Source organism: Phocoena sinus, chromosome 7, assembly GCF_008692025.1.
Source record: "Phocoena sinus isolate mPhoSin1 chromosome 7, mPhoSin1.pri, whole genome shotgun sequence".
NCBI classification, from domain to species: domain Eukaryota; kingdom Metazoa; phylum Chordata; class Mammalia; order Artiodactyla; family Phocoenidae; genus Phocoena; species Phocoena sinus.
Genome location: NC_045769.1, coordinates 98,261,155 through 98,274,563, shown reverse-complemented (window position 1 = coordinate 98,274,563; position 13,409 = coordinate 98,261,155). Strand labels below are relative to the sequence as shown.

At 40.8% G+C, this 13,409-nt stretch overlaps 1 protein-coding gene across 8 annotated transcripts in view; it reads right to left on the bottom strand.

The window, feature by feature from the left end:
* Positions 1-13,409, bottom strand: part of NCKAP5 (NCK associated protein 5) — a 992,075-nt gene that overhangs the window by 190,973 nt on the left and 787,693 nt on the right. For all 8 annotated transcript variants that reach the window (XM_032638276.1, XM_032638275.1, XM_032638280.1 and 5 more), the window contains one exon: positions 3,856-3,924. In XM_032638276.1, the coding sequence (XP_032494167.1) occupies positions 3,856-3,924 (69 nt within the window). The remainder of the gene's footprint in view (positions 1-3,855; positions 3,925-13,409) is intronic.

The following is a 13,409-nucleotide window of genomic DNA, read 5'->3' as shown; positions in this document are numbered from 1 at the left end:
GGTCACCTAGGTTGAAAGCGTTGACAAGAGCTACTCGGATTCTTACGAAAGATCTTGTCCATGTTTGGCTTTTCCAAGCAGGCTGGCTGTACATGACTTCCCCCTGGCTCTTAACAGCACCTTCCTTGGCCTCAAAGTGTGGGGAGTCAAGCGAGTTTGATCCAGCAGGATTAAACAGTTACTACCACAAGGCAGTAGGAAGACATCAGACTCACTGCTTCAGATTTTAAAGTTTACTTATGATTTGTATATAAAACTGGCACATTACACACAAATAAACATAGTTTGTACTGTCAGAGTGAAGGCTCGATTTAACCTAAATTTGTTGGTTTCTACACCAAATACAAAAGTATTCTATTTACCACTAACGGGAACCAATTCAAGATTTACTAGGTGATCAACGTAGGTTAAGCCTGTGTAAACTAAGGGTGTTATTTTTATTCTTTCTTTTCTTTGATGAGTTGAAGAGCTTTTTAACTCAATCCTGTGCACACTTAGGTATCAGTATCAGCCAGGTGGTGCCACATAGAACACAGGTTGGTTTTGTGTTCTGTAGCCCACGTCGAGTATCGCGGGATAAGAGATGTGGAGAAAGGAGACTCTTAACTTAGGTCATTAGGAACTGAAGTGTGATCCGGACTCACTGTGGGTAACCTGGGTGTGCATGAGGGGCGGTATCATTTAATTTCTCAAATTGTATGTTCCCCAACTTCAAGTTAGTATGAAAGATCCTTGAAGAGTCTTCTTAGCTAGGATCCAAGATATTAACTTTGTGAATTGGTTTTCAAATCATCCTTGAATGAAAGGACCCACGTAAGATCTTTCTCCTATTAAGTGGTAAAACCGGGACTGAAACTGCTTCTCCTAAAAGTTGAGTGTTTATTCTGATTTTGTTTAATTTGTGTGGAAGTAGGTACTGGTGACTTAACCATTTGTACTTTAAAGTTAGAAAGGTGTTCTACTCTATGTTTTTTTTAAATATCATATCTGTAGTTCATACTTTGAAATACTTACCCAGTATTAGTTTGCAGTTCATAACTGACTGAGTGGATACTGTTCAGGGCAACTGCTCCTAGGATTTGCCTAAATGTGGACATCATCTGCTGGATTCTTAAACTTCAGTAGAAAGCTGGTGTTATGTGAATAATTCATACATGTTCCACTCAAATATTAATTTCAGAAGAAAGTATAAACTTAATAGATGTATTTAATAGGGCTAGTTTGAATCAATCCACCTTTATGTTCCCTCCCCCCCTCCAAAAAAGATGTTACACGGAAGGTAATGCATGACACACACCGATCCTTTGGCCACGTTTGTTAACACGTTGTGTTGTGTGTTGGCTGACCACTGGCCTGTTCTGCTGTCAGTTTTCTTCATTTATTGTATTAATATAAATGGTAAAATAGTCAATTTAAAAACTTCTGTAATACGGGACCCTTTTCTACCTTTTAAATTATTGTTATAAAGTTAATCCAGATTTTATATGGTCCTTACACTTGTGCGACACAAAAATAAACACCTTGCCTGGCGTCAGGTTCAGGTGGCAGTTGGAAGCAGATTTTAGGATTCTACCTCCCATTAGCTGTGTGACGCAAGCATTAGCTTCTGCCAACTAGGGTTCGGTTTTTTAATCCGTTAAAAGGAAACAGACTTTGTCTAAATCGTTTCAAAGTCCTAATATTGAGTACTGCACCAGTGATCGATGATTTAAATAAAACCGTTCTCATGTCAAATAAAAGAACAACAACAAAAAAGTACAGTGGGATTCCCCCTCTGAAAATTCTGTCTTCAGTGGAAACTTTATACTCAATGATTTTGTGGGTGAAAACCTCGGTTTCACCAGACACATGCTAATGACACCTTCGGAATGCAGGCATAGAGAACGTACAGAAGGCAGGCTGTGAATTTCCAGAAAGGAATGCTGGGAGCTTTTTGAGTGATGGGGGGGGATGACTTGTGGGAAAATTGTGACAACTAAGAAGCTTCTGTGGTGTGATTCACGTAAATTTGACTTCTAAATGCAGATTAAGTCTCACTGGAAATTTCTGTGTAGGAGGTTAAAGTGGAACTTTGCTGATCAATACATATGACCCAAGGGCAATATTTGTTCCTTTAAATATCCTTGGATCTATTTGGTCTTTCTTGCCCTAAACTTTGATTGGACCAAGTACCTGGGGAACAGGGGGGAGGGGGCTGAACTGGCCTCACTAGACACTGAGTCACCACTCCTCCCTTTATGTCAACTTACTTGAGCGATTCTTTTAACTTTGGACGGTGTAAAGATTATTCAGTCCTTTTAAGTCTTGACAGGGCAGACGAGTGCAAACACCATTTTGCTTGAGTAACTAATATATATGGCTGGAGATATGAAACAATTAAAATCTTAAATAGCTAAACCGTTTTCTGGGGACATTTTGAGGGTTCTTCAACAAGTAACTGTGAAGCAAAGTGGTCTGTGTTATGAGGATAATGGCTCTTAGTTTGCAGGGCTCAACAGCATCACCCGGAGAGCTTGTTGATAAACAGATCGATCATAGCCAGGCCCACGTGCACTCCCAGAGTCTCTGATTCTCTATAGCTTAACGGGGCTTAAGAATTTGCATTTCTAACAAGTTCCCAGATGAGGCTGATGCTGCCAGCCCAGGGATCCCATTTCAAGAAGCACTGGTGTAGGAAAATATCCAGCACAGGTGGAACTCTGAAGGAAGCACCATTTCTAGTTTCAAGGGAGAAGAGGAGTACATGGCGGAGGGGATGATGCCATAACTGGGATTTGAACCTGTGTTCTTTGTCGTTCAACCCATCACCTTCCGGGACAATCAATGGGGGGATTGGGGGAGGGAAGGGGGAAGGAAGTTCAAGAGCGTTTGTCGGGAAAGGTTTTCCCAATGGTTAGTAAAGAGGCAAAGACTGAAGATACATTGCTAGTTTCCACTGGTAAGGTAGCAGAACTCGACGGAATGTAATTTTTCTTATTTTCTTAAAATCTCCGTCAGCTATATCGTAACAGCTCTTAAAAAGAATCTCTTAGAAGAATATGTGCAAGTCTTAGGGTATCAGGCAGATGACTAGAGAAGTCATCCCATCAAATGAGTAACTCCAATCACCAACCAAGTCCCAGATAAGAGCTTGTCAGGGAGGCCAATGGCCAGTCCGGGCTGGATGACATAGGAAAGATGGGCGGTACGATCCCTGGCGCCGTGTGAGGGGATGGCTGAGGGGAAAACCAGGGCCCTGCATACACTTCAGTCTTCCCTCCCCTCTCAGGAACTCTGAGCCACCCACCATCTCTGCTGTCATCTCTTCAGCGTCGTCGAATCACATTTCTCCAGTTTACTCAGGTGTGTGGCCCCGTCTCCTTCCATTCTGCTCAAATTTTCCTCCTTACTTCCCTTTCTCTTCTTGCCTTGTTCTCAATCCACTGGTTTTTCCCCTCTGGCTGCCAACTGTGAACATCGTCCCCACCCACTCTATCAAGGATTTGCTTTTTCAGAAATGGCATCCAATTGGAGGCGATGCAGCGTGCCCTGAGGTGGCTTTTCTCATTCACGGGCTGGGATCACACTTACTGGACAGGACGAATTTATCATACGGTGAAGCATCTCCCAACCTATGCCCCAAGCATATTAAACAATAACCAAGAGGAATTTGCAGATGCCCATATAAGGATATAGGGAGGGAGGGGGAGGGGACTGCCTGACCTTCCTTCTCCACATTCACCATGTTTACAGCCTTCCTTTGAAGGCGAAAATGCTAATGTTCTCTGGAGACCGGTAACAGACACACATTAAGATCTGACATAGGGAATCCTAAACAGTCCAGCGTCTTATCCAGAAGCACCCCGCTCCCCTTACCTCATCAAGACACCTCTCATACTGTTCCCTTTGATTTTCATTTTCCAAAGCCAACGCTGAATTCTCTGCCTGCAGTAGAGATACAAAAATAATACAGATAAATCTATGAAATGCTCTGTTACGTGACATCTTCAATACAGTTACTAAATATATCTCCTCAGGATCCGAAACACTCTTGTAGAAGAATCTTTGACGAGTTTGCTCTAAGTACTATTATAAATCTCTCAGGGAGGACTCCTGTCTTATTGTTCACAAAAAGGCATTAGCATTTAAAGAAATGCAAAACTTGATATTTTGAACAGGTAGAAAATCAAATCATGGCGTGATGCGAGAGTGTTCTGTGAAAAAGATTATAATGTTTACTTCATTCTACGAAAATGTAAATGGAAAAAATGCCTTAATCCACTTCATTAAGACCTGTCACAGTTTCGCAAGCTGGTACTTGTTTAGGTCACAGAAGAGAACCTCAGGTAAATTCGTGAAAGCGTAATTCCACAAGCAAACTAAACATGCTGTGTTCTGGGTTAATCAATGACTTTTGAACAGGAGACTATAATGAGAAATTTAAGAATTGAACATACTTAAGAGTCCCTCGGCCCTCCCCCTGCCTTTTTAAAAGTACTGCTTTCCTGCTCCTAAGAGCCTTGTAGGTACCTTAATGTTAAATAAATTACTGTAGGATCCTAGGTTGAATATGGTTACTAGGTTACCCGCAGAATAATAAGGGAACAAAAGTATACAGTATAAGCACATTAGGTTTTAGAAGAAGCATGGAATGGTGGCATGAACATTGCCCTCTGTGTCTGGTGACCTGGGTTCACTTTGGCCACTGCTGGCCCCAACCTGAATCCTGAACTGTATAAGTTAACCCATCCCATGGCTGCCACAGTGATCACCATCCCAATCTCCCAAGGAAACCCGGCTCTACCCACCCCTCATGACAGCCCGCCTTGACATTTAGAAGTGGGCGTACAGACCTTTAGATCAATTTTTTCAAAACTATGGTATGATTTTCAGGAGGTACACAGATTCACATTTTCCCGTTATAGTTTCTTTCAACTTTTTTTTTGGAAATAATTTCAAACTTACAGACGATTTGCAAAAATGGTACAATGAACTGCCGCGTACCCTTTCCTTAGATTCACCAATTGTTAACATTTTGCCACATTTCCTGTATCACTTTCTTTCTCTTTCAATTTTTTTCCTGCAACTTGAGAGTGAGCTCTTTATCCCTAACTACTTCTGTGTGTACTTCCCAATAACGAAGACAACCATAGTATAGTTTTCAAAGTCAGGAAATACAGTGTTTATTAACACAGCACCACAATCTGACCTATAGTCCTTATTCCAAATTCATCCATTGTCCCAATAATGTCGTTATGGCAAAAGTTTTTTCCAACCTAGAATGCTCTCCAGGATCGGGACCTGATCTTGGATGAAGGACAAATCATCTATTTGTCCTTCATCCAAGATCATGTAATCTGGAAGAGCTGTCGTCTATGCTGTTTGTCCCTCCCTCGCTCCCTCCTTTCCTTTTTTTTTTTTTTGGAAGAGTAGAGGGCAATTATTTTGCGGAATGCCCCTTAATTTGGGTTTCCTTCAAGTTTCCTCCTGCACACCTGGCAGTAATGGCACAGAAACGATACTGGGTCCTTCTCAGTGCATCAGAATCGTGTCATGTCCATTTGTCCCATAATTGGACATGTTAACTTTGATCACTTGGTTAAGGTGGAGTCTTCCAAATCTCTCCACTGTAAATTTACTATCTTTCCTTTTAGAATTAATAAGTAAATTGGGGGCACGTACTTTGAGACTATGAAAATCTCCTATTCTGCATCAAACTTTTATCTACTTATTTTAGCAACCATCCATGAATCTTGCCTGGATCAACAATTACTTTGGTTGAAAATGATGATTTCTACCATTTTTCTGCCTACATTTACGAGTTTGCATGATGTCATAAGGAAGTGTTTTTCCTATTTATTTATCAGTATGAATACATGGATTCTTTTATTATTCATAGGGCTATGTCTGCACTCTCAGTATTTATTCTGATGCTCCATTTTCTCAGCTTTGGGAAGGTGAATCTCTAAGCTGTGCCCTTTGACATATTTCCTTCATTTTTAAAACATGTTCTTTCTTTTTTGGCCCAGGGAAATGTTCCATGCCCATTCTGCTTGTCTGGTGCCCCGTCCCTGAAAGCAGCCATTTTTCCAAGGAATCCTGCTTCTTTTTAGCTGGGCAATGATATTTGGAAACTAAGACCTGGATATTAATGTGTGCAAATTACTACTGAGGGATCACCGCTCCTAGTCTCTTTCGGTGGAAGGAAGCGTTTCTCCCTTCTCTTCCTCTCTTCCCCTCCCTCTCTCCTTGCACATGCGTGCGCACGTGCAGTCACACACACACACAACCCCCCACTGACTTCCTCCTTGCCCTCCCTTTTCATATTTGTATCTTCCTTCTTCTAGAGTGAGAGCATGGGCTGCTGACATCATTATGTTTTCTCATTTCTTCAATCCTAAAGTGCGTACGAAATGGTCACACCACAAAAAAATAGTACTAAGAAGAATTCACATTTGCTTTTTCTTTAGAATGCAGGTATATAGTAAAAATACTGTGTTCAAAAGATACCAGACTGGCTCTTTCTCACCCCTCACACCTTAGTGTGGCTACACTATTTATTTGAAACTGAAGCTGGAAGGGTTTGCATTTATGAATATTCTTTATGAGACTCAGAGAAATTTTGAGGAAGTTAACATCTGCTTCTTTCTCAATTTAAATTTATTTAGATTTAAATATGTTTTAAGAAGCAGATTCACAGATACAGAGAACTCTAGTGGTTACCACTGGTGAGAGGGAAGGGGGAGGGACAATATAGGGGAAGGGGAGTAAGAGGTACAAATTACTACGTATAAAATAAGCTACAAGGACACACTGTACCACACAGGGAATATAGCCAACATTTTATAGTAACTATACATGGAGTATAACCTTTAAAAACTATGAATCACTATATTGTATACCTGTAACATATAAGGCTATACATCAACTATACTTCAATTAAAAACGTTTAAATTGTTTCAAAAAAAGAAAATTTATTTTGAAATTCAGTTCAGGTCATTTGTTTCTGATAGTACTCAAATTTAGTTTCTCCTCTTCTCATTGGTTTCATTTTATATTTTGAATATGGAAAACATGAACATGATTCCAAAAGTCAAAACTATACTAAAAGGAGCGAGGTGTCACTTCCTCTCCTAACCCTCCGACATCACCCCTTCCACCTCTCACAGCTTCTCTCCTAGGGTCCATCACTCCCTTTGTTCTTACCATCGTTAAAATCCTGTGCCCTGCTCCCTCCTGTTATATATGCAACAATCAACTGTTCCCCCGCCTTCTTTCCTACCAGTTCTCTACTTGCATCCTTTCTGTTTTATCGGTTTATCACTTTCACGTACTATTCTTCCACCCTTGCCCTATACACCCCTGTTTTAGCCTCTTTGCTGAATGATGACCGGGGAGGCTGGTCTTATACTTCTCTTTTATTTCCACAGCATCTTGAAATTTTCCCTCTTCTTTTTCCCTTCACAGTCACATCTTCAGATGGTACCTTTCCTCTCAGCCTCGTTTTCCCCAGAATCATGGCCTCGCTGAGATGGTCACCTTAGGTCCTGTACACTTTCAAGCCCTGCCCAAGAGCCAGTACTGAGATTTGAGCTCGTGGTGTCAGACCTTCTCATCCTGGGAGTGCTTTCCTTGTACCCTCTGCTACCACCCTGCCCTGGCACACACAGCCTCGCTGTGGATAGTGCCGTGGGTACAGTATTTGGTGTTTATTTTTCTGCGGACAGCAACTGAAGTTCTAGTGTTCTGTTTTCTGGTTTTATTTGTGCTTTGATGATTTTTTTTTTTTTTTTTTTTTGGCAGATGTATGAAAAGTTTCAGATTTAGGCCCGTTTGTTACTTACCAATGAAACTGATGTGGTGTCACTGAACCAGGATGGGGCACAAAAGCTGAAGTAAACAGTCTGTTTGGATGCCACTGTCAGATCATCCCGACCTGGTCATCTTTCAAATCCAAGGATTTTAAATCCCTGTTTCTTCTTCAACTTTCCATTCTAATACTTGGCTTCGACATTTTTCCTCTGGGCTCGAATCCCTGTTTTAGCAACCCTCTCCCAACACTCCTGTCCCTCAGGGGGGATCCTACACTGTTCTTTCCATTTTCATCATGGACAGACAGCTGCCACATAGCCCAATCCTTCTACCCTCATGCTGATCATCTGTTCAGATTTTTAAGTATTGGTTATCCTCAGACAGTTCCATCATTTCATTACCCACGCAAACTAAACGGAAAGCTTTTCCTGACCTGCTATTGGTTCCTCCAGGGCTTGTTCTGGCCTGTCACACTGAACCCCCTTCAGACCTGCAGCCGGTGTAACCCCTCAGCTCCCTGCCCAGCCCAGGTGGGAGGGCCGGTTCTACCCGCTGCAGTTTACCTGGCAATAGCAGTCTGTGTAACCTTCAACAAGTCATGGAACCTTTCTGGGATTACAGTTCTTTAGTAGTTAATAAGTGAAGGGAACATACTAGCCAATCTACAAAGCGACTTCCGGTTCAAATATCTGGATACCATGAATAATGGAGAAACTGCTAGAATTTCAGTTTTATAAAGTCACTGCTTTCTTTGGAGAAATTTAGCTTCCCTGGGGTCTGCTGGTTTTAATAAGGCAACAGCACAGAGGATGATGGGGAGAGATAAAGGAGAGAACAGCGATGCCAGCTTACACTGCTTTCACTTGAAAAATCTTGGGAAATAATACATAAGGAAATAAAGTTGAAAATGGGAATGTATACGGGATGTCTGTATCTCGTTTCTACCCACAATATCACGTTGCAGTAACACTCTGATCGATCCATTCAGATAATTATCATCATTACACCATTTACATTACTTGCCTTACGTTTACTGCTCTGACAATCTATTACAGGCAAGCAAATTAAATACTTTAAGGGTGCTGGGAAAGACATGGCAGTCACATTTATGGTTAATGCGTTCAGTTACAGAGACCAATTTAATTGATGTAATCCTACATATCCCAGGGGACGACGGAGATATTAACAATTATGCTGGTGAGGTTAAAGTAATCTTGAACTCATGATTTTCTTTAATCCATTTGCATTTATTACAAATTCAGGATTAACCTGCCACCAACATGAGACAACAGGGGAAGAAAACAGAAAAAGGAAAAAGGAAACTTAATTAAATGTGATTTAAAGAGACAGTGACTATTTGTAAGGCAGGGATGGGAGAGGATGAGGCAGAGAGGGAAAGGGAAAATGTCAGTGTCACTACTGAGACTTGCAGGATGAAAACATGGGTTGCGTCACTTTAAATAAGTGTGTTATTAAAGCAGTGTACTCAGAGGATGTCATTAGAGTGTTCAATTAAATATAACAGTGGGTCTTAGGGCTCAGCTTGGTCTCGCACAACAATCAAAAGCTTGTGCCAGACTTAGTCTCTGATTTGGAGGATTTCCTGCTCTGTGTGGTTTCCTCAGGGCTCCAAATTGCAGGGATCTAAATACGTTTCTGATTTCATCCCTAAAGTCCTTAAATATCTTTATACAATTGAAGAGCTTCATAGAGTACATCTGTATTGTTTTGGTTTACTGTGGAAAATGGGTCTGAATTAATATATGTAAATTTTTTTAAAATTGAAGTATAGTTGATTTACAATGTTGTTGAATTAATGTATGTTTAATATTAATATATGTTTTAAAGAAACTACGTTCCTTAGGGGGTCTGCTTTGTGAATAGACGTGCTGGCCGGAACTTACAAATGATTAAAGGGACCAATGCTTCTAAAGTGCTGCTTTACATTAATCCTCTAAGTGCTCATTATGTATAACTCTTTCTATACTATAAATGTGTTTAATACATCTGCTACAGTTGAATGTTTGTGTCCTCCCCAAATTCATATGTTGAAATCCTAATGCCCAATGTGATGGTATTAAAGTGTGGGGCCTTTTGAAGGTGAGCAGGTCATGAGGGTGGAGCCCTCATGAAGGGGATTAGAGTCCTCATAAAGGAGGCTCTGAAGGTTGCCAGCCCCCCTTCCTTCAGGGAGGACACAGCAAGAAGGCACCGGCTATGGCTATGAACCAAGAAGAGGACCCTGACCAGAACGTGACCATGCTGGGGCCTTGATCTTGGACTTCCCAGCTTCCAAAACTGAGAGAAATAAATTTTTGTTATTTATAAACTACTCGGTCTTTGGTATTTTGTTATAGCAGCCTGAACAGACTAAGACAGTATCCTTTGCCACAGACCAAAGGTAGAACAGTTCTACACAAAAAACTTTCCTCTACATAAAATCACAACTCCGCTGTAGGATTTTCACCTGTTATATTCTGTCCCCACTCATCTATGCAAACATATATTTGCTGCTACATAGCATATGCCATCTCTCAGGCCCCTGTTCATCTCAAGAAGTTCAAGGTCTCATTCCCCAGGCTACGCCTTTGTTTCCGCTGTTTCAGACGGAATATGCTTCACTTTCCCATTGGCTTTTCTAAATTCTACTTATTTTTGTGGTCTGGTGAAATGTGAACCTAAAAACTTATACGGGGGCATATATTTAAATTAAAAAAGGAATTTCAGATGGACACAAAAGTTTCAAAAACATTACAAAGAGTTCTTCTATAACTTTCACTCAGAATCCCCCAAAGGTTAGCTTTTACCACGCTTGCTTTATCATTTGTTTTATGGAAGAAAGAAGAAGGTGGAAAGAGAAGGATGTCTTCTGAAGGAGAGAAAGAGAGAAAGAGAAGAAAAACTCCAATTCACAATAGTTAAAAGGGCTGCATCCCTGTGGTTTCCCTTCTGTAACAGCTGGTCTTTTTCGGAATGACATCTTCCCAGCTTGCTGAAAACCCTCAACTCAGCAAAGGCAAACAGGTCAGAATAAAGTCAGGAAAAAGGTATTTCTCAAAAATCATGGTTGGGCCCCAAAGGCAGGAAAGCACACCTTTTTATGATCGCCCCTCTGAATCAGAGTCCTGTGACACTCCAGTTAAATACCTGCGTATTTATACCCGAGTTGCCCATTATAGTACCATCCTAACAACTTCACTCTGTGCACCAAGAAACTTCAGATTCGGCCTTCGAAGCAAAACAGAGATGCCCCAAATAGCCTTAATTACACAGTAGTCTGTTCTATTTTGAAAGCCATCTAAGGAGAAAGCATCATGGGAGTGGCTGGGCGTGCCATAAAGCATGCCATCCAAGCGTGCACATTTTCATCTTGTAAAGTGATACAAAACCTGAATTCACCAAGAATTGGACCTGGACATTGAATCTCCTTCCCTATATCTTCATCCATTAAAACTTATGGTGTTTCTGGATCATTCATCTTATCATGTCTGGTCACTGTGGTGGCCAGGCTGGAGGTGTAGCTGGCAAAAGGGTGTTTCCCACTGACTGTATTTAAGAGCTACATCTCCACACCTGGGCAACATGTAGGGCTGCTGTGCACTTGGAGACAAATTTTGTCATTCTAGAAAATTTCCGGAAATAGTTATAAGCTCTGCCCATCCACCACAGGAATAGGACATGCATTCTGGGATGCATTCATGGAAGGCTTAGAAGGAATCTCTGTGCCCATATATGCACAGGCACACTGCCAAAACGTCACTACTCTTGCACTAAAGTAACCTGCGGATGCCCAGTAAGTCCAGGCCAAGCACAAGGCACTGGGGTGCTAAATTCAAATAAAATAGCGTTCATGTCTCAAGGAGTTCAGGATCCCAAGCAATGAGAACATGTTATGCAGGACCTGTCTGTAGGTTCATTTTCTTTTTTTGATTTTTAATTATTTATTTTTTAACATCTTTATTGGAGTGTAATTGCTTAACAACAGTGTGTTAGTTTCTGCTGTATAACAAAGTGAATCTGCTATACATATACATACATCCCCATATCTCCTCCCTCTTGTGTCTCCCTCCCACCCTCCCTATCCCACCCCTCTAGGTGCTCACAAAGCACCGAGTTGATTTCCCTGTGCTATGCAGCAGCTTACCACTAGCTATCTATTTTACACTTGGTAGTGTATATATGTCCATGCCACTCTTTCACTTCGTCTCAGCTTACCCTTCCTCTTCCCTGTGTCCTCAAGTCCATTCTCTACATCTGCGTCTTTATTCCCGTCCTGCCCCTAGGTTCTTCAGAACCACCTTTTTTTTTTTTTTTTAATTCCGTATATATGTGTTAGCACACGGTATTTGTTTTTCTCTGACTTTCTTCACTCTGTATGACAGACTCTAGGTCCATCCACCTCACTACAAATAACTCAACTTTGTTTCTTTTTATGGCTGAGTAATATTCCTTTGTATATATGTACCACATCCTCTTTATCCATTCATCTGTCGATGGACACTTAAGTTGCTTCCATGTCCTGGCTGTTGTAAATAGAGCTGCAACGAACATTGTGGTACATGTCTCTTTTTGAATTATGGTTTTCTCAGGGTATATGCCCAGTAGTGGGATTGCTGGGTCATATAGTAGTTCTATTTTTAGTCTTTTAAGGAACCTCCGTACTGTTCTCCATAGTGGCTGTATCAATTTACATTCCCACCAACAGTGTAGGAGGGTTCCCTTCTCTCCACACCCTCTCCAGCAATTGATACTTATTAGATTTTTTGATGATGGCCATTCTGACCGGTGTGAGGTGATACTTCATTGTAATTTTGATTGGCATTTCTCTAATAATTAGTGATGTTGAGCATCTTTTCGTGTGACTATTGGCCATCTGTATGTCTTCTTTGGAGAACTGTCTATTTAGGTCTTTCTGTCTAAGGTCTGTTTTGACAATTTGATTTTAGAAAGCCAACATCAAAGCATCATAAAGCTGTTAGTACCTGTACCTCCTCCCCCATTAATGAGGTTACTTCCTTTGTCTCTGAACTTGCTAATAAGCAGGATTAACTTGACCTCCCCCCGCCTCCCGAAACTCTATCTCTCCTCTCCACTAGCTAGAAGAGGAAAATTGATCTTTTCAGCCTGGAACAGATTGTAGTTGGGACTCAGACTTGTGTTGATTCAGGGAAGTGAAGCTCTGTTACGTCTGACAAGTGTGTGTTTTTAAAGACTGGTACAAATATTTTATTATTCCAAACATTTAATAATATTGTCAAATTATGCCAAATTATTCCTACTAAAATTGAAAAACTCATCAATTTCAAAAATTACATATTTGCACTCAAGATGCAACAAGTAATTTCTAATCATGACAGAGCCTAAAATGCAGGTACCCTAAAGGTCTTAGCAAAAACCTTTGAACATATTTTGCTCCCCAGATGTGTGTTCAGAAATACCAAATCTCTTTGACTTTCAAGCATCAGGGGACTAGAGTGAATTCTGTGGTTTTATAAGCGTCACAGAGAAATTTCACAGAACTGAGAAATGTGAACAGATCTGATCACTTTGTTGCACAGAGGATATTTGTGACATTAACCATCAGTCATTTTAGAAGTTGAATTATTCAAAAATCGATT